The sequence below is a fragment of the Theropithecus gelada genome, chromosome 2 (assembly GCF_003255815.1).
Source record: "Theropithecus gelada isolate Dixy chromosome 2, Tgel_1.0, whole genome shotgun sequence".
NCBI lineage: Eukaryota > Metazoa > Chordata > Mammalia > Primates > Cercopithecidae > Theropithecus > Theropithecus gelada.
The window spans coordinates 126,216,233-126,239,018 of NC_037669.1; the positions used below are offsets into that span (position 1 = coordinate 126,216,233).

The following is a 22,786-nucleotide window of genomic DNA, read 5'->3' on the forward strand; positions in this document are numbered from 1 at the left end:
ATTAAGAAAATCAAAACTAAGTTACATGAAATTAAAATTTCACATGGTCTTTGCAAATTAAATATATTATAAATATACAAAGTTATATATAATGATGTACACATTATACAATCACATTATATTTTTTTATATAAGCTGTAGAATCACAGTTTTTTTTTTTTTTCTGAGGTGGAGTCTCACTCTGTCACCTAGGCTGGAGTGCAGTGGCGTGATCTCCACCCACTGCAAGCTCCACCTCCTGGGTTCACGCCATTCTCCTGCCTCAGCCTCCCGAGTAGCTGGGACTACAGGCACCCGCCACCATGTCTGGCTAGTTTTTTGTATTTTTAGTAGAGACAGGGTTTCACCATGTTAGCGAGGATGGTCTCGATCTCCTGACCTTGTGATCTACTAGCCTTGGCCTCCCAAAGTGCTGGGATTACAGGTGTGAGCCACCGCGCCTGGCCTGTATAATCACACTTATAGTATATATAATCCATATATAGTCAGGTACGTAAATGTGTTTTAAATGCATAAACGTATTTATTTAACTACATACATGAGTATATTATATAGTTATATATTAGGTATTTGAAATTATATAACAGATTATATATTAAATATATGATTATTATATTTATTACATATATTCTGTATTATACAATAACATTACATCAAGTATGTCACATATATAATTATGTATACCTATATGCACATTTTTCTTTGTGTCCTTATTATAGGTGTACATCAATGATTGAAAAGTTCCTTTCATTTAAAGTTTCAAATTTTTACATGTAAAGCAATATATACGCATATTTTAATAAACAGCATAGGAGAATGGCGTAAACCCGGGAAGCGGAGCTTGCAGTGAGCTGAGACCCGGCCACTGCACTCCAGCCTGGGCAACAGAGCGAGACTCCATCTAAAAAAAAATAAATAAATAAAATAAACAGCACAATTTTATTTCTCACAATTCTAGAGCCTGGAAGTTAGAGATCAGGGTGGCAGCACGGTCAGGCTCTGGTGAGGACTCTTCTGAGTTGCAGACTGCAGACTTCAGGTTGTATGCTCACCTGGCAGAGATCAGGGGAGTGCTCCGTTTTTGTTTTTGTTTTTTTTTAATGAAGTCAGTAATCCTAATCATAAAAGTTCCACCCTCAGGTCCTAATTAACTCCCATCTCCTAATACCATTACATTGAGGGTTAGAATTTCAACATGTGCATTTTGGGGAGAAAAACATTGTCTATTGCAACTCCCAAGATTTTGTTACAAAAACAGCAGTGATTTTGTACATTCTTGGTCTGTCCTGTGTTTCCTTCCTTAGTCTCTGTCTTTGTCTCTGTCTCTCTCTCTTTCTCTCTTGTTTCTCTCTGTGACTCTCTGTTGTACTTTTCAAACTGAGGTTGTGAGCTCCAATGTTATTAAGTGCCCTGTGCAGAGGCTTACATGCCAGAGAACCGAGGGAGTGCCTAGGCCAACAGACAGGGAGGAACTCAGGTAGCGAGAAATTCAGTCCACACTGAATCCTGCCAATACTCACATGAACTGAAGCTCCCCCAGTGCAGGTTCATTTGAGACCACAGTCCCAGCCTTCTCAGAGAGCCTGAGCCAGAGACACCCAGCTAAGCTGGTGCCCAGATTCCGGTTCACACAAATTGTGAAATATTAAGTAGTTGTTGTTTAAAGATGCTAAGCTTTGGGGTGATGTTGTCAAAGAAGAGCAGATCACTAACCTCATCTCCTAGGGCCCAGGATCCTTCCTTTCAAGTCCTGCTCCCCACCCTCAGAATCTCTACAGCCACACTGCCCCCCTTTCTCCCTTCTTCTGCCAGACTCACTTTCAGTTTTGAGTGTCTGTGCCAGGGGTGGCTTCTCTTTGACACTGTTTCCAGAGTTGTGCAAGATGACTCTCTACTGTCATTTTGATCATGACATAAACGTCATCTCAGTGAGGCATTTGTGTCTCCTCCCAAGCAGTGACTCCTTAACCCTCTCTCCCAACATAATCTTCGTTTTTACTTATAAATCAATAGTTTAGTCTTACAGTTTCTATTTAATATTTACTTCCTCATTAGTTTTATATCTTTATTGTTTTCTTCTGAATTCTAGAAAGGCATCTCTGTTTTTCTTTTGTATCTTCTGATTTAAATTTGCCAGTATGAAAACTAAAGACAACCATAACAATATTCTTCAAAGAAGATGAATATACCAATTTAATAAAAGAAAACACCATAAAAAGGTAAAACCAAGATAGCAAATTTGGGAGGTGGAAAAGTTTGTTTGTTTATTTGCTTTGAGACAGAGTCTCACTCTGTCACCCAGGCTGGAGTGCAGTGGCGTGATCTCAGCTCACTGCAACATCTGCCTTCTGGGTTCAAGCGATTCTCCTGCCTCAGCCTCCTGAGTAGCTGGGACTACAGGTGTGTGCCACCACGCCCGGCTAATTTTTTGTATTTTTAGTAGAGACGGGGTTTCACCATGTTAGCCAGGATGGTCTCGATCTCCTGACCTCATAATCCACCCGTCTCGGCCTCCCAATGTGCTGGGATTACAGGCATGAGCCACCATGCCTGGTCTGAAAAAGTTCTTTTAAATATGGGTCAAAGGTCTCACTTCTAGGGTGATGGTCAAAAATGTTGTTTTTACTTTGATAATGTTTTTACTTTGATTCTCAAAGAAATATTGATTTTATAGTAAATATCTGTACAAACTGAATCCCAATAATAGTTGAAGTTTCTTTCTTAGTATTTAAGTGTAGGAATATTTATCCATTCTCTTAATATATTTTTCTAAATAATTTAGTCAGAAATTATTATAGACCATGTTAAAAAGTTTAAAAAAACATTTAAAAGGTTGATATTCAATTCAGGTTCTTAATTCTGAATTTTAATGCTACCAGCAATTTGATCCATATTTTGTTATTTTTTATTTTATAAAATTTATTTATCATTTACTCATTTTTTGAGATGGACTTTCGTTCTTGTTGTCCAGGCTGGAGTGCAGCAGTGCGGTCTCAGCTCACTGCAATCTCCAACTCCTGGGTTCAAGCAATTCTCTTGCCTCAGCCTCCTGAGTAGCTGGGATTACAGACACGTGCCACTACACCCACTAATTTTTGTATTTTTAGTAGAGACAGGGTTTTGCCACGTTCACCATGGTGTCTCGAACTCCTGACCTCAAGTGATCCGCCCGCCTCAGCCTCCCAAAGTACTGGGATTACAGGTGTGAGCCATCACACCCGGCCCTTTATTTTTTATTTTAATTTTATATACATATGCATTTTTATTGTCTTAAATACAAATAGTTTGCATGAAGAATTTTAATTCCTACATATATACATAAATAAGCATGGGTTAGCATTTCTCCTGTAGTATGCCTTCCGGCATTAAAACTTCATAGAATGTATATATCACATTGTATCACCAAAAATCTGCCTCAGTACATTTTAATCAGCTAATATGCCATCACTAATATGTTTACTGTATAAGGCAAACAAAGGAGGATACTATACTATCCATGCTTTTATGGGCACACATTATTTAGCATGGTTGGATAATTAATATAAATCTGATAGTGAAATTACATTAAGATATCTTTTGTAGGATAGTGGGGCCTGAGGTAAATAGTATAATACTCATGCCAGGAAGTGGTTACGTTTTTGCCTTTGCTAGGCCTTTATTGTGGAATGTTGTGTCAATCTAGTTAGGAGCTAAACAGGGTTTGGATATTGTTGTTTCTATGAGTACCCTAATGAACTGCAGGCTCAAATATCTATAGAATCACCTTAAGTTTGAAACAAGGGTGGCCGTAAGGATGGTTGGCTTGCAGAGTGTGTTTTTCTCGATATCTGCTGACTCTTGGCTTTAGGTCATATATTTTCCTCTGTGCCTCAGAGAAGATCTCTTTCCATGCTCTTGACCATTCCCTTCACAGTAGACTACTGTTCTCTGTTTCTCAATGCTCTTTACCTGGTTTGATAAGGGTGTTGTTCTCACTTCCAGTTTGGACTCCATTATACCAGGTGCTGTGTCCCTGGGTCTCAAGGGCATGGTCTTCTCAGTGATTTTGTCCCAACCCAGGGGCAGGGAGACCCTCCTAGTGGTCCAGGTCCAAAATATATTTCTACCCATTCTCCAAGAGAATTTTTTTTTCTTTGTCTGTTTGTTTATTTCTATTTCATTCCCCTAGCTTCAGGTCTCCATCTGTGTCCCAAGGACACCAGATTTGTTATCTTTTCCCAGCATCCTAAGGCCTTTGCTCTGTGGGGGAGCAGGTGGGATATTGTACTTTTCATTCTTTTCCACCAAAACTGTCTCATAAGGGAGGGCTTCTCAAAACTCTCCACCCAGTCTGCAGTTCTATGCACGAGAACTCGTGAGTGGGTGCAAATTCCCCTGTGCCTTTGGGTCCCAGAGTTCCCACACTTTCATGATTGCCCACACTCAGCCTTTAGCAATTCATTACAGATTTCAGTGGCATTCTCCTTACTGGCTTGCATGGCATTGATGCCCATCTGCCTCAAGTACACAAGAGCTGATGTCCTGTAACTCTTCTGGATTTATTCAGATAATGAGTTAATAGTTTTACAGCAACTCCAACTGTCAAATGGGTTCAAGAAAAGTTGTATCTTTGAAGAGTATTCAACTGTTTTCTTATAAATGTGGTAGCCTTATGTCCTTTCCAACTTTCTAAATTTTGTGCAGCAGGCAGAATCTAGACATTTTGAAGCATAAATAAACTACTTTTTGAAAAATCCTGTTGCCAAATTAACCTATCGAAAAAGTAGAAAGTCCTAACAATTCTGTATTTGTGAAAGATGCTGATATATTATTTCCATTAAAGCATATCTTGATGTGGTGAGTTTTCAGTCTTGTGCCAGCAATATAGTTCCTATCCGAAGCACAGTATTAGATGTTTCTAGGATCTTTTTTTGGGTAAGAGTGAAACAATTCATTAGGTTCATGTATTACATTACAAGTGACATGTAACATGGATTTTTTTCTCAATTAGGATTTCTTTTTTTTTTTTTTTTTTTTGAGACGGAGTCTCATTTTGTTGCCCCAGGCTGGAGTGCAGTGGCGCGATCTCAGCTCACTGCAACCTCTGCTTCCTGGGTTCAAGCAATTTTTCTGCCTCAGCGTCCCAAGTAGCTGGGATTACAGGTGTGCACCACCATTCCCTGCCAATTTTTGTACTTTTAGTAGAGACATGGTTTCACCATGTTGACTAGGCTTGTCTCGAACTTCTGACCCCAAGTAATCCACCCACCGCTGTCTCCTAACGTGCTGGGATTATAGGGGTGAATCACCAAGTCCAGCCAGGATTTCTTTTAATATAATTTGAGTACTACAGTGCAAACCTAAAATGAACCCCAACTATTAGTCTGACATCATATTGTAGCTATAGATCTTCGCATATTCTGGGGAAAATAATTACAATACTAGTATTGTAACACTTGTCTTGTATATTCTGAAAACATCAAATAAGTTTATTAACAACATACAATGTCTTCACGATGGCTTATTCTCTCATTTTAATAGAACACTTTTCCATTTTTTTCATCAAGAGTTTAATAAATTGAGACTTTTGCACCCAGTAGAAGGGCACATATTCTTTATGAGGTAGTGATTGTAGAAAGGGAATATTATTCATTCGTTTATTCTCCCTAATGCAGATACTGCATTATGTAACATACCGATAGGTTAGAATGGTCATAAAAATCTCAAAATGTGGTAAATATGAATTTTAGAGCTGGACAGTGTTTCTTCATTCTGTTGGTTGCCATTGGCTTAGAAAACATTTGAGTTAAATGAGCAATTGAGACCACATTTTGTGCCCAAAAACTTATGTTTCTAGAAATAATTGCTTATATGGATGAATACAAAAAGGGGTTTTGGAAGATGATTGCTGTAATCTTGATTGAAGAATTAAAAAGGTCCACGTCTTGGAGATGCTTACTCATAGAGACTGCTTCGTTACTTTTGAAACATTTATACTTGAATTGATTTCAAATGTACTTTTAGTAACTGCTATTTAAGTAAAAATATTATTCCATTTAGATTTTATGTGTGAAGAAAAGAGAAAGTAAGTGTTTAATCCCTGTTTCATCGATAACTTACTATCTTTGTTAAAACCTTCACAGAATTAGAATTAAAAATTAGTTTGAATCTGGTGAACACCCTGGTCTATGAAGTTTTACCAATTAACTTTAATAGTATAGCAATAACTTTAGAGAAATTTGAAAAAAAAAACAAGTTTCTAAGCTGGTTTTAGAATTCTCAATTCATTTGTCAAAGAAATATGGCCATGAGTTTCTGTCAAATATTTAATTAAAAGTAGGTAAGCCTCACAGTGCTCTTAGGAGAGCAGATTAATTTCATAGTTGCCTCATTTTATTTTTATTTTTGTTTACTGTTATTTGTGAAACTTCTATTTCAGGAATGTATAAGTTAATAACCATTACAGAGAAATAATGTCCAGTTTAAATTTCTTATTGTCCCTAGTCTTTTTAGAATTTTCTAATATGTGAACAAATATTTTATATCCCAAAAGTGATATTTTCTGTAATAAATTTCCTAGAATAAAATATGGAAGTAGGATGAAGAAAATTATTAACAAGCTGAATATTTTAGGACTGGAATCCTTCAGGAAGGAAATGTGTTTTCAATTATATTTATAATATTTATAGTGATAATTATAAATATTGTCCTCAGACATTCATTTTTATTAGTTTAATTTTTGTGTATTTCATAGCATGGATAATATTACACAGAAAAAAAATTTTACATATCAAATGACTGAAATTTACTAGGTAGCAATTTGTTTTGTCAATTTTTTTCAGTGAAGATTAAAGAACGTTTTTTAAATATAACTTGAAGGAGTTCTCCAAGAATTTACATTTGAAATGAACCAGCTCTTCTCCATCTATCTTAGTCTATCTGGGTTTCTGTAACAAAATACCATAAACTTGATGGTTTGCAGACAATAGAAATTTAATTCTCACAATTATGAGGGTTGAGAGATCCAAGATCAACATGCTGCCAGATTTGACGTCTGGAAAGGACCCGTATCCTGGGTTTATAGATGGTGCGTTCATGTTGTGCCTTCACAAGGTGGAAGGGGCGTAAGCTCTTTTGGGGGCTTTTTTATAGAAAAACACTATTTTCATTCACAAGAGCTGCATCTCAGTGACCTAATCACCTCCCAAAAGCCCCAACTCCTAATAACATAATCTTTAAGGTAGGAATTTCAGCATATGAATTTGGAGGGGACATAAACTTTTGGACCATAACACCATCCAAGTCCACAGTTCCCATTTCAAAAATGAAGATTTGACAACACAAATAAAACTTTTGTCATCAAACAGCAAAGCATGAGTGAAACTCCTTTTCATTTTCTGTTTCATTTTACAATTATCTATAATGATATTATAGTCCTTTTAAGGTTTTTGGGTTTTATTATTTCTTCTTAGTCTTTCATGTTTATGCAGTGTATCTATGCAAATAGTTTCCTGATTCATAAAAATACTTGGCAAGTTACATAATGGAAGGTCAAAGAAGGTAATAGATAATGCATATCATACAACTAAGAACCTCTAGATCCATAGTAGATGCACTTAATATTTTATTGTTAGAATTCATAATTCAATGGCCAATATCTTGTTCTATGTTATTAGATGAGTATGAAACAAGCTACTCTAATGAAAAGATTCAAATGTTCACTGGCTAAAAGAAGATAGATTATTTATTTTTCATTTACTATTCAGAAGAAGGTGAACGATCTAGGGTAGACAGGTAGCTATGTTCCACAAGGATGTCATGGAATCTTATGAGACTTCTAACTTTTTACTCCACTACCTCCTAGGAAATACGTGGTCAAAGCTGACTTACAGAAATGCATATGTGTTTGGTTCATAGAATGAAGTAAAGGATGAGGGAGAGAAAGGTGTTTCTTGAAAAAAAAAAAAATGTACTGTGGAAGTCACACGCATGAAATCAGCTTACATCCCATTGACAGGAATTTAGCTACATACACAAAATTAGCAGCATGAACAGTTTAATGGCATAGTCTGGACAGTCACATACCCTATTAAATGTAGGCGGTTCTATCACTAAAAGAAAGAAAAGAGAGAAAATGAAAAATTAGCTCTGGTAATGGTCAGATTACAATAAACCATGTTTTTAACAAGGCCATATTGTAGCTGCAAAAATTGACTTTTGAGTGTGTTGCTGTTTTATTACCAATGATATCCCCAGCATGACTTTTTTTCCTCCAACGTCCTGAACAAAGATTATGATGCCTGGCAACTGTATTCCTGAATTGCTCTTACTTCTGGACATTATTCAATTCAAAGCTAGCCTTCCTTTCTTTAGCCTCTATAGTCACACAGCACAAGTCTAAATCCTATAATAAGCCCCTTCCACTTCCTGTTACTAAGACACCCTGCTCTTCCTTGTTTGACCACATTTGTGTTCCTTATAGACTTTGACTGGCGAGTTTGGTAAGGGAGAATTGATATGGGTATACAAGTGGCAGTCACTGCTATATTCTACTCCATATAAAACATCCTGAAAAGCGTTTTGATTTAAGTGAAGGCAGGGAAAGCATTGTCCTTACTCTCTCTGCATTTCCAGTCTCATATGACTAATTGAAGCAATCATGGATAGCTTTAATATGAGACAAACTAAGACTGCACTATACTACAAGCGTGACACACATTGTTATGAAGGGAAAAGCAGGGGAGATGAAATGGTAAATAGGAAAGGCATAGGGTTTTAAATATAAGGTTAAGAAATTTAGTTCACTACCTCTAGCCATTGAGTATCATTGGACTACTGCACTGGGAATATAATGAATTGAATTATTTTATGGTGAGAGGTGGGTGGATTTACTTTAGAGAAAAGAGAAAAGTTGTTTGAATAACTGGAGTTTGGGAAACCAGTTAGGAAACAATTACAATAATGTAATTATTATACCAATAGCAGTGAAGTAAATAGAATTACATATTAGACATTGAGGAAAAGCACTTGCAGAATTAAGTGTCAACGTATAATGCTTAACAGAAAGGAATTAAGAGTCTTGCACTCACGTTGCTTAGGGAGAAATAGAGATATCAATTGAAATAGAGATAAATAAAGAATGGTCTTGATGGAAATGGTAAAGAGTTCCACTTTAGACTGCTGAAGATATCTGGAAATTTGGGCATGAAGCTTGTAAGAATTGTTACATCTAGAGATACATGTAAAAAGTCATCTGTGCTATTTATTAGCAAATGTGTGCTATTATTTATTTATCTATGCATCTGTGCGTAAGACTGGAATACCAGCACTTGTATATGTCCTATTTTCTGAAAGCTCTTCACATAACTCTCCATCTTTTGGTCTTTCTAATGGTGCTGGTGTCTTGCCCCGACTGTCTTCTCCTTCTTCTTCTAAAGTCCTTTGTATCCAATATTTTTTATGACCTAGGCAGGAACCTTGGCTTGCCTTTTTATATTTGTGTTCTATCTCATTCTTTTCTGTCTTCTAGGGGGAAGAACTCAAACAAATTAACTCCTAGAGGCTTCTTCCATTCCTTCTTCTCTTACCATGTGGCTGTTTCCTTTTTAGTTTTTTCACAGGCCTCTAAAAGAAGCAGAACATTTTTTATTATTTAATATTTTTAAGTATCTCTGAATTATTACTGTGAAAATTCGATTTTGTCTTTTTGTTGCATCCTGGTGGCAAGTAACATATGAAACTAGTATATTAAATCATATAACTTTTAACCTAAAGTGCATATTTGATGTCCATGATTTAACTACCATACGTTTGAAATTCTGACATGTACATTTCAAAGACAAAGTACATAATACTCCATAAAGACAGTAGTTGAACAATCTGTCCTAATTACACTAGGTGTCAATCACCAGTTATGATTCATTTTGGTGTTCTCAACTTATCCTGCCTACTGACTATCTAACTCAATTTGGGGATCATTTTGGGGATAATTTTGCTTGTAAAATTTTTAAGTTTCTGTACAATTTTATGCTAATAATTGAAATTTTAAGAATTTATATTTGTTTTTAAATAAAATAATATGCTTTAAGTTAAAATGCCTTTCTTATTACTATATGTAACTTCCTTATGCTTATAATTGAATGTGTTTATTTTGTGATTTTTGTCTGAATTTACCTTCTAAGCATTTTTTGAACACCTTATTGTATTGATTGAGGTTCACTGTTGGAACCAGAGCTAGGGTGGCAGAAGTAATTACTTAAAGCAAAGGCCAGTTTGTCTCACACGAGAGGGAGATAAGGATATGAAATGGAAGATATGCAAATTCAAAATCACACAAAATTTTTAACTGGAGAAAACAAAAAATGTTACTTAAAATATTTCTATATGTAAAGGAACATGTAAAGGTGGACTAATTGAAACTTGACAGAGGTTTACCCTTTCAATTCAAAGATGCGGTAAGCTGGGAAGAATCTTTGCTCTCACTTTTAAAAGAAGAAATAAAAAGACAAGTTGTTAACCATTTCTCTTGAATCTATCAGATAACTAAAATGAAAGGGAAAACAACTGATCTGAAATATAAGATTTATCAATGTTGTTGCATAAATCAGTAGTTTATAACTTTTCATTGATGAGTAATTTGCTATTGTATGGATATGCCAGAGTTTACAGACATTTTGGTTGTTTCCAGTTAGGGGAAATTATCAATAAAGCTGTTATACAAATTGATATACAAAATTTACAATCAGCTTGTCTATATTTACTTCTTGGAGTTTTGATTTAGATTATATTTTATATGTAGATCTAATAGTGGCAAATTGGCAGCTTAATACTGAGTTTTGCAATCTATGAATATGGCATACCTCTCAATTTTTAAAATCTTTAACTTTTTCATCAACAGTTTTTGATGCTACTCTAATTGACAATCTCGTTACCTATCAACTTACATCTCTGTCTATATCTATGTTTTAGTTTCATTTTCCAGTTGTTCCTTGCTGTTATTTAGGATTATGATTCAACTTTGTATGTTGACCTTATATCCTGTGACCTTGCTTTGCTTGCCTATTGGTTCTAGGAGCTTTGGGTTGATTTAGTGAGATTTTATACATATAAAATAATGTGGCGTATGAACAGAGAGTAAATCCCTCAAAAGTTTTGTTATATTTTTCCTACTTAGATCATTCTAGACTGATTTTAAACTTATTGCTACATAACTGATTTTATATACTGAAATTTCTCCTTTATATAGCTACTGAGTCTTACAGCAATCCATGCATAATCTTTTAAAATTTTCTTTTTAGACTCATATTTAGTGTATTTCAAAACCTAATTGCTCTACTTTATGCAAACACATTATTTTAATATATATTTTGTTGAAAATGTAGTGTCCAGATGGTATGCAAAGCTGAGACTCTAATAATTTCAGAGTCAAATTGAGGTCAATAATAATAAGCAATATTAGCTCATATAATTATCTTAGTGATTTTATAGTTAGTATTTTTCCCACAATTTCTCAGGTAAACATAGTACAGTCAGCATTTATGTCCAAATCGCTTATATCAAATCCATTGCTTTTAAACATTATACTAGCTTAAACCAGTAGCGTAATTAATTTTATAAATTTTACTATATGAAATGAGAGGGGTTTACAATATGATTTTTTTATAATTCAATGAGTGCTATGTATGGTAAATAAATAGACAAATATGTTGATTTTATATCTAAATTACTTATCTGTACACCTCTACTTTATGTCTTATACTTAAGGATTTGGTCACTTTTTCAACCTTAAGATCGAAGACAAGACACAGGGAATAATTTTTATTTAATAATTACTTTTTACAAAATATTACCTTCTAATTGTTATATCCTGCAAATTTTTTACAGATTCTGTCTTTCAAATATGTTTCTACTTTCCAGTGAAGATCTAAATTGCACACAATGAGACAAAATAGTTATTATAACAACGTCTAAATATAAAAGAAATATAATTTTGAAAAGAGAAAAAAAAGAAAGCTACTTTTATGTTCTTAAGATACTAATAGTTCACAGCTTTGAGAAATCAAAGACTATCTGACAGTACAATTACTAATTAACTTACATTCCCAGAGAGAAAGACTTACGTAAACTACTTTCAGGGTTAAGGCTTTTAACAATTGCATGTTGAGCAGAAGATTATTAAACACTGATAGGCTGGTGAGGGTGCAATAAAACTTTATGAGTAGTTCAATATATACCTAAGCAACTTGCCTTGATCATTATTTTGGCAGCCTTATCCAAGTCTGGTACAACACAGCAAACAGAACAGGCTATGAAATAAGGTAAGTCTATAGCTCATTTTTTTTGTTATTTTTATGTTTTCAACTAATTATATTTTTTCTTAATTTGTGTTAGCAGTATCCCCATCTGTCTGCACTAGGTTAAAATAGCAACATCATATATTTTAAGTTGCCATTTAAAACATGCAGTACCTTGTATTAAACAGGAAAACACATTTCTAATTTGTTTTAAACACAGGATTTTTTTTTTTTTTTTTGGCCCAACTCTTCACTATAACTTTTGTAAAACTTAGGTGGAATCATAGCAACTTTTTTTTAATGACTCTATATGAAAGAAAATAAGTATTGATTGAGATTTTGAAAAATAGATGAATAATAAAGTATGCTTACATATATTCTAAGAAAATCTATATAGAGCAGAATGCTACATTTATAAAACATTGAATGTTTCCTAGTTGACTTTTTAAAGATCATTCTTCAAGTTGTTATACAATAAAGTATTGTTCATCTTCATAATAAATATGCAGAGAAAGGGTATCAATATATAATTTCCAAGAAGAATTGTTTAAAATTACTGTAATCCAAAATTACAGGGATCGTATTTTTATCACAGTAATTTTAAGCAATTGTTTTAAATTTTGTTTTGATTTTTCTAGACAAATGAGAGTTTGACTCATGACAAAAATGCATTTCTTAAGATTTCCCTTGTCAAAAAAGAAAACACAATTCTCATTACTGACTTCTTGGTAGCAAAGTAGGTTATCACTTCAAATGAGATTTACACTTACTTAAAGTTGAACACTAAATTTAACTTTGTCAATTCTCAATGTAATATCAAGCAACTGGGCTTCATTTTTCAAACAGCTTTATATGTTACCTGTTGCTCTGTTTAGTTTACATTCATTGTCTTTGAAGATTACTGATGCAGTAATAAGCTTACATATCTGTAACAGAAAATTATATACTAAGAATGAATGCTAATCTGCATATATTCATTTATAAGCTATAGTAAAAAATTAAGTTTTTGCTTACTTAATATTAGTCTCTGACTACTTTTATAATTTTTGCTAACAAGAATGTAACAATCTAATTGAGGAAATTGACATATACATAAATAATTGCAATGAACATTTCCTATGCTATGGTAAATGAAGAAAGGCTAGATTAACTGTGCCTCAGAGTAGTAAGGAACTCACCATGACATTTGAATTGAGAAAAATTTAGAATTCACCTAGAAGAGTGGATGGGCAGGGATTGAAACTGAACTGCAGGTATGAAGGCAATGTGCTATCTAAAAATTATGCTGTGGTACTGGGAATAAAATGAAGGCATAATTCTAAAAATTCTTTGAAGATAAAGTCAAATGGACTTACTGAATGATTGAATGTTGTAAAACCTATGGAAGACGGAAAAAAAAGATGTTTAGGTTGGGAAAACTGGGTACTTGAGTTGACACAGTTACAGAACAGGGACCATTGTGAGACCAAAAAAAAAAAAAAAATGGTTTTAAACCCAGTAATTTATTAAAGCATTTACTATAGAAATTCTAAGTTCTACTTTGGTATATGTCTTTGAATTAAGATTTATATTAAAATCATGGAATACAGGTAATCCATGGAAACCTGAGAACTAAGAAAAATAAGATATATGTGGTCAACATTAAATTAAACAAATATACTTTCAGATAATTATTGTAGGTGTGTTCTTTCCAGTCTACATTTGGGTATCTTCTATATGCTACCTCAAAAGTATAATGCCACCTAATAATAAATACATATTTTTGATATGAGAGTTTTGTATATCGAATTTGCTGCTGTTTGATGGAGGAACTTAGTGATAATTCAAAAGATTTTTAAACAGACTAGCAACTCGCAAATATATACTGTTCTATCAAATATATGTATTTATGTTCTTTTTGACAGTATCATTGTGGAAAGTAGTGTTGGAATTAGAGAGATGAGAGTTCAAGAAAAAAACTGAAGTTTTTAACTTTGAAATATAACTTATTCTCTCTTAAGCTTAAAGTTCCTAATTCGTAAAATATGAATAACTATTTCCTTCATAAAATTGTTGTGAGAATTGAGAAACAGTGCAAATGGAAGCCTTTGCCTTGCAAAATGCTCTAAATGAGAAGGCAATGCACACCTACTTGAATATACTTTTTCCATCTATATTTTCATCTCAGCATACTACTACTGTAATGCACATCAGTAATTCATTCCTTTTAGTTTAAATTGCATGTATTGCTTACATTTTATATGAGGATAAGTTACAAGTTATTAAGTACATGCTTAATATATTATTAAGTGGGTGCTTAATTTAGGATGTTATGTAAGTGCTGTCTGCCACTCTGCATTGTACTTACTAAAAAAAAGAATGCATGTAATTTCATGAGAATTATTGGTGGTTTATTATAGTTATATATTTTACATTTTAAATATATATTATTTTCTCTTTTTAGATGGCAAGAAAGAAATTTAGTGGATTAGAAATCTCTCTGATTGTCCTCTTTGTCATAGTTACTATAATAGCTATTGCCCTAATTGTTGTTTTAGCAACTAAGACACCTGCTGTTGAAGGTAAGTAGTGCATTAAAAGCATGTCTACATTATCGTGAAGTTAGGAGGAAGTTACTCCACAATAGTTATAGGTTTTAAAAAATAATCTGTGTAAGATGAAACACTCATAAAAAAATCCAGGGTCAGTTACACAACTACTCCAACTTTTTCTATTCATTATATTCAAGTTATTTCAATGACGAGCTATTGTAATTAAGGAATCCATGTTCTTTGACATTAATTGCCTTCCCTAGCTACTTGACAAAGAGCAAAGAGGCAATGGGATCAAATCGTTAATGTAAGGTGGAATAATAGCTTACTGGCGTGAGCATCATCTCATTAGTGGGAAAACCTGGGTTTTTGCTCCAGCCTTCGCACACTTGCAAAGGAAATGAGGATTTGAGCATATATTCTTTGTTCTGGCTAGATTTTATTTTAAGGAGAGAGAGGTTGTATGAAAAAGGCAGGTAGAGGAAAGTTGAAAAAAGACTTGGATAGTTTAATTATCTTTTTCTGAATATTTTAATTCTAATTTAGAGTTGATATATACGGAATGCTGAATCTCTTCATTATTCTCTCTTGAGCAAACCAGCCTTGTAAAAGATGTTACACATTATTTTCTAGACTATAGTTAGCATTTCTTATTCCTGGTAGTCTTTTGTTTTGCCTACTTCCAGAAACTGAGAGCTTACTCTATTATGAAGCAATAGATTTTAATGATATCTCATTGCTGGAATGTTATTTATATGGAGTTGGTATCTACCATTCTTTGCTATTCCAGCTTTCTCTACTCTACCTATCAATTTATTCCCTTGAAAGTGAGTACTTTCACCTATTTTCCTCTTCTCTAATTTCTTCTCACCTTCTCTTTATGCTTTTCGTAAATCATATTGCTCCATCTTGTTTCTTAAGCTATAAAATACAAGTTGTAAATACAGTATGAAGGTATATTTTGTTACCTTTTGAATCTACACCAAGTTGTTTTGTAAATATATTTTGTATTTCTGAAGAAAAAGTCAATAGGATTCTACACTGTCAATTTTAAAAGTATGATTGGATCTTTTCCTTTTGATGACTAGTGCTTGAATTTGTGGGTCTTTTTTAAATGCAAAATTTATTTGAAAATTTTCATTTTATATGAATTCATGTATTATTTCAAAAAGTACTTGTTACTTGAAAAATCTGAGAAAATTAATTTAATGTCATGTTTTATTTTATTGAGTTTTTTCCTCCCCCAGAAATTAGTGATTCTACTTCAACTCCAACTATTACTCCTACGATTACAAATCCTTCTGATTCAGGAAAATGTCCAAATGTGTTAAATGATCCTGTCAATGTGAGAATAAACTGCATTCCAGAACAATTCCCAACAGAGGTCTGCAACAAAAGTCTTTACTATTTTTAATGAATATATAAATTATTATATTAAGATAATTGTTCAATATAAGATCAATCTTATTTAATAAAGAGGTAGACATAAATTAGGCTGCATTTATCTTTTTATCATAGCTCTCTATTAAAAATGATAGATAATAGAAGTTACTGAGTTTGCTTTCCTTTATCTCTGCTCAGTTTAAACTAGCAAGTTAATATTCATCCATATTTAACAAATTATCATTAATTTTATAAATCTTCATGAAATTCTTTCATCTCAAATCTACTTATTGAAGAAAGTATACCTTTGATAATATAGAACATTTAAGAGATGATATGTATGTTCCAATAGAGTATTTGTAATAATAGCATTAAGAAGTATCTGTGGAACATAAAATGATACTCATTTTATGAAAATTATTATTTGTTTTTAATTTAGCAATTAGAAGTGAAGAAGAGAAAATGGAGAAAATTAGCGGTAACCAATTGGATTCATGTAACCCACGTTCAATCTTCCTTTATTCCCACACAGATTTGTGTGGGAAATCTGTGTGGGAATAAAGGTCTATGTGTGTGGGTGTATATGCACATATACGTGTGTATCCTCGGGGAATTGGTTTCAGGACTTCTGAGGATATCGAAATCTGCAGATGTTCAAATATCTTATATAAAATGGCAGTATTTGCATCTAACTTATGCACATTCTCCTGTATACTTTAAATCATCTGTAGAGTATTTATAAATCTAATACCATGTAAATGCTATGCAAATAATTGTTATACCGCAGTTTTTTGTTTACATTATTTTTATTACCATGTTGGTATTTTTTGTTCCTTGAAATATTTTTGATCCACAGTTTGCTGTATCCACAGATGCAGAGGGCTGACTCTATGTACTGACATTTTGCAAATATTTGCATTTGCAAATATGATATGCAATTATAAATTTCACCTTCTCCACTCCACCTTACCACACACAAATTAACTGAATAAACTATAAAATTTATTTTGTTCCTATTCTATCTTCCCTACATCATAGTAAGCATATAATTTTCTAATTAATTTGCCACAAACAAATTTGAAAGAGATGAGATTTTCCTTAGAGTAATACTATGAATAGTAGGCCCTATAGCTTACCCACTGATAGAATAGCTAAATAACATAGTATTTACTGTGATACACTGAGGAAAGTGGCCAGATATTCTCTTTACTTAACCTTTTTAGGTGGAGCTTGCAGTGGGCCGAGATTGAGCCACTGCACTCCAGCCTGGGTGACAGAGCGAGACTCCATCTGAAAAGAAAGAGAGAAAGAGAGAGAAAGAAAGAGAGAAAGAAGGAAAGAAAAAAGGAAAGAAATGATTGAAGTTGAACATATAATTCTGTGAGGAACAATATGGGTTTTGAAGGTCTTATAGGGAAACAACATTTGAAAGTGAATGGTTTATAGTTTTGTTGCCTACTATTAGTCTTTACTGTCAACTTTTGTTGCCAACTATTAGTCTAAACTGTTAGATTGCTAGATTGTTGAAGAATGTTTTCAGTGTGTAATAAATTATATTTGTGAAGTAAACAAGTTAAACTTCAGCCAATATATTTATGCTTGTTATTTATAAAATGACAACTTATAGTTTTAAAAGTTTAACTTAGTATATCTCAAATGAATTTGAGTATTTTCTTGACATTTTTAACTGGGAAAGTGCAACTTAACAAAATGATTTTAAAGAGATTATCATTTAAGTGGTACCTTATTCATAAAGTTCTGGACTTATATGGAAGCTTAGAGTCTTTTTCAAGGCTAAATTAATACTCCAATGTCACTTTGCTAGTTTACAGGCAAAACTGGAATTAGAATAGTAGTATGCAAAGTTCAATGTGAGCTCACGTTTCACGAACTCAGTAGTCACTGTTCTTTAACGAGCATGTCATAATTTTCTCTAAGTGGATGAATTTTCAAGGTTGTATTTTTCTATTATACAAAATGGATTTAAAAAGTAAATAATAAAGGAATGAAAAATGAAATCTACCTGAAATTAGAAAATGGGCCTAGATATTTGCCTTTTTTTGCAATTTTCAAATACAACTTTTATTCAATCTTTGTCACTCAGGGTTTTTTTTGTTGTTGTTGTTGCTGTTGCTGTTATTTATAGTTATATATCTTTAATAATACTTTTCATTAAATACCTTAAATATTCTTTAATATACTTCAAATGTTAATTTTCTACCATCTTAAGTGATCAACTAAATAATTTTCATCTTAAATAGATACACTGACTCTTTTAAATATGAGAAGCATTCCGTCTGACTAAATATTATTTGTTCCAAATGTAGTGATAGAGATTGAAGTTGGTTAAAGTAATGATTTTCAAAAAATTTCCTTAATTAAAAAAAAGATTTATCTTGAATTTTCATATACATGAGGATAGATCATGATTGTTAAATATTTGAAAATTGGTTATATTAAACTTACTGTATAAATTATTGTATACTAGAAATGGCATGTTTGTTGTAATCTTAGAAAGGGCATGTTTACTTAGTGCACAATGATGAGAAAATATAGAATAATCAAATGATTACCTAGGAAACAGCCATAATTCCATGCAAAGTGCATTAGCTCAGGCTGCCATAACAAAATTCCACAGAATGGTTAGCTTAAACAATAGCAATTATTTTCTCACAATCTTGGAGGCTAGACGTCCAAGATCAAGGTGTCATCATCAAGGCTGGTTTATAGTGAGGCCTCTCTTTCTCGCTTGTAGACAGCTGCCTTCTCATTTTGTCCTCACAATGAGTATTTCCTCTTCGTGCAGAGAGAGAGATCTCTGTTGTCTTTTCCTTCTCTTAAAAGGACACCAGTCCTAATGAATTGGGGCTCCACCCTTATATTTTTATTTCAACTTAATTAATCCCTGAAAGGACCTATCTCCAAATACCTTCACATTGGGGGTTAGAGCTTCAACATATGAATTTTGGGGTCATAATACAATGAATATACATATCTATGTATTGTATACACATATGTTACTACATATAAAATTATTACATTTAATATATATAATCACATAATTGTATATCATATATGATGAAATATGTTACAATATGATAAATTTATTATACTTTTATTTGCTAGAGTTTAACTGTGTCAAATGAAGCCAAAAGGAAAATAATTAGATCAGAAACTAAAAATAATGAGACCTGAAAAATAGGAAGAACAACTAAACATAAATAACAAGTATCAATATCTTCACAAGATAAACTAAAATTACCAATATTTTTAAAGCAACAACAGGGATATATGTTTTTAATTAATATATTGGTGTGTATATGTAGTAGGTTAAATAATGTTTTTCAAAAATTCATATCTACTTGGAGTCGCTGGATATGACCTTATCTGGAAATACAGTTTTCCAGAAGCAATTAGTTAAGATATAGTCATGGTGAATTCAGTTGGGCCCTGGGCTGAATGACTAATATCCTTATAAGAGGAAGGAACCACACACAGAAACAGACAGGGAAGAAAGCCATGTGAAATGGAAGCAGAAATTGGAAAAATACACCTATAAACCAAGGAACGCCAAGGATTGCCAGGAGTTACTAGGAGCTAGAGAGAGACAAGGGAGAATTATTTTGTGAAGCCTTTGGAGGCAGCATGGCTGCGCTGACACCTTGAGTTAGGACTTGCAGCCTCCAGTACGGTAAGAGAGTAAATTTTTGTTGCTTTAAGCCACCTTTTCCAAGGTTTATATGAAAGACATAGGAAAATAATATGGTATATTTTCAGGAAATGAATGTAAGCCTATTTTACTCTATATTTTTAAATTATTTAAATTGTGATTATAGTGTGCTTATTTCTTTCATTTTATTTTTTAAACTTAACACCTTTATGTGTTTATATATGTATTTATGTAAATGTATTTAGACTTTTATATACAAATCTTTCGTAGAGACTGCTGTAAATAATATTTTTTTGTACAATTGTCTCTTTGTATTGCTAGGAGTATTTCTTCAGGTTAGATAACCGGAGATAAAATTGCCTGATCAAAAGTTGCACACACTTTAGGCTCTGATAAGTAATTAGATCCAATTGTACCCCAATTTACAATATATATGTGTGTATGTGTGTTTGGGTATAAATATATAAATATATACCCAAACACACACATATATGTATATAAGGTGTTTAGAGAGATTTTATATATATAAATATATTATATGTAATTATATATGTATATAATAATATATGTATTTTTATTATACATAAACATAAAATATGTGTATTTTTATTTAAATATATATTTTATATATAATATATACTTTAATATATAAATGAATATATAAAATCTATATTTTATATATAATAAATATACATATATTCCATATACTTAGCTATTTAAATATTATATAAAATATATAAATATATAGTACATATACTATATATATTATATATGTGTGTGTGTGTCTGTATCTGATACCATTTTAATTTGAGGATGAAATAGCAGAAAGGTTAGTGCACACTTTCAGCTGATTAAAAAGGAGGTTTTTAAGAACTTATTTTCATGGAAAGTAAGCAAAGGGGAAAATCCTACAATTTTTCGAATTATAAAAGTGTGTCACACTATTAAATTTACATAGTAAGAAGACTTGTAATGATACTGCTGTTCATGCATAGCGTCAATATTTAGCTAAACTATTTATATATAAACATTTATAATTTTTCTTTCACTTCACATAGTATTTCATATGGATAATAAAATTACTGAGAATTCAGTATTTTGCTTTATTAATTGAATGCAATTGCAGCAACTACTTGTGATACCGGCACATAAACTAGTTAAGATAGTTTAATTAAATATTGAACTAGTAAGTAGGTAGAATTAAATCCCTTACAGATTTTAAGTGGCTTTAAATTCAGGGCCATATTTTCATCCTTCTAGTTTAAATTTCAGCTTGATAGGTAATTAGTACAAAATAAATATTTCAGTTCTTCCATATGAATACCATGACAACAGAATAAATTATAATCGTTTGGAGATCAGGTTCCTTTAAAATACGTGAGCTTACAAAAATTTGTATAGATACGTGATTTTAATAATCACATCTCGGGTCATAAATTTCTGACAGGGTGTAATTAATTCAATTTATTAAATGTATTTCTTCCAGGTAAAAGAAACAAAAGAGCAAATGCTATTTTACCATATTATACATTTGCAAAAATTAGATTATTTAAAAACATTCATTCATTGGAAAAATAGAGACTGGGACATCTGATAATAGTACTAATGATATAATTCCTTTTAAAATATTTTATCAGGGAATTTGTGCACAGAGAGGCTGCTGCTGGAGGCCATGGAATGACTCTCTTATTCCTTGGTGCTTCTTCGTTGATAATCATGGTTATAATGTTCAAGAAAGGACAACAACAAGTATTGGTAAGAAGTCCTTTACCGTGTTGATTCAATATGATATATTTTAAGTGAAGCAAAAATGTGCCTTAATTTTTTCTTTGGAAAAATACCTTAAATAGAATCAAATAAGAAATATGTTCCTGAGAATGTTCAAATTTCTTATTTTTGCATGATTGTAACAAATTTAAAAAGTACTCATTTGTGGTAAATACAGTAACATTAATATATTTAATAATTGTTAACATTATAAATCAAGTCACTCATGGCAGCTTTTTTTATTCTTTAAGGACTTGAAGCCAAATTAAACAGGATACCTTCACCTACACTATTTGGAAATGACATCAACAGTGTTCTCTTCACAACTCAAAATCAGACACCCAATCGTTTCCGGTTCAAGGTTCGGTTTTTAAGGTTTCCAAAGAAGATTTAATACTAAAAGACATTTGATGGGCCGGGTGCGGTGGCTCATGCCTGTAATCCCAGCCCTTTGGGAAGCCGAGGCGGGCGGATCACGAGGTCAGGAGAACGAGCCCATCCTGGCTAACGCGATGAAACCCTGTCTCTACTAAAAATACAAAAGATTAGCCGGGCGTGGTGGTGGGTGCCTGTAGTCCCAGCTACTCGGAAGGCTGAGGCAGGAGAATGGCAAGAATCCGGGAGGTGGCGCTTGCAGTGAGACATTTGATGAACACACCTTTCATCCTACAAATATATTTTCTCTCTTGAGAAATGTTTATTCCAAGGCGAAGGATTAATTAAACTGCACTTTTCTCAAATTGTTTACTCAAATATAACATACAAATAATAATAGTGGGCTCTGTACTTATTTTTGAAGGATTTAAATAATATCATTTATGCAAAATATTTAGCTCAGTGCCTTGAAGAAAATAAGCATTCTCAAGAAACATTTAAAATTTATTATTATTTAAACTACAGGCTATGATAGAAGATTAATCTAAAATTTAATTTGAGAAAAGTGTTAGTGTTGTATACATGCAACATAATACTTTCTTTCATTGATTATAAATTTTATTCATGATTTTAAAAAGTACGATTCTTCTTTTTTTTTTAAGAATGTAGTTTACTAGTATAAATATTTTGGATTTGGAAGTAAAAACAGCACCAAATTATTTGTACATCACCTTTTTAGCAATAATTTCACGGAAACCAAATTTTTATGTTTCTCAGTGATTCAATTT

The 22,786-nt window shown here is 32.5% G+C and overlaps 1 protein-coding gene across 1 annotated transcript in view; it reads left to right on the top strand.

Annotated features, from left to right (window-relative positions):
* The first annotated feature begins 12,233 nt into the window (after nt 1-12,233).
* SI (sucrase-isomaltase) overlaps nt 12,234-22,786 on the top strand; it is a 102,485-nt gene continuing 91,932 nt past the window's right edge. The window contains exons 1-5 of the mRNA XM_025376269.1: nt 12,234-12,296; nt 14,716-14,833; nt 16,051-16,187; nt 21,494-21,611; nt 21,875-21,984. Of these exons, the coding sequence (XP_025232054.1) occupies nt 14,716-14,833; nt 16,051-16,187; nt 21,494-21,611; nt 21,875-21,984 (483 nt within the window). The 5' untranslated portion in view covers nt 12,234-12,296. The remainder of the gene's footprint in view (nt 12,297-14,715; nt 14,834-16,050; nt 16,188-21,493; nt 21,612-21,874; nt 21,985-22,786) is intronic.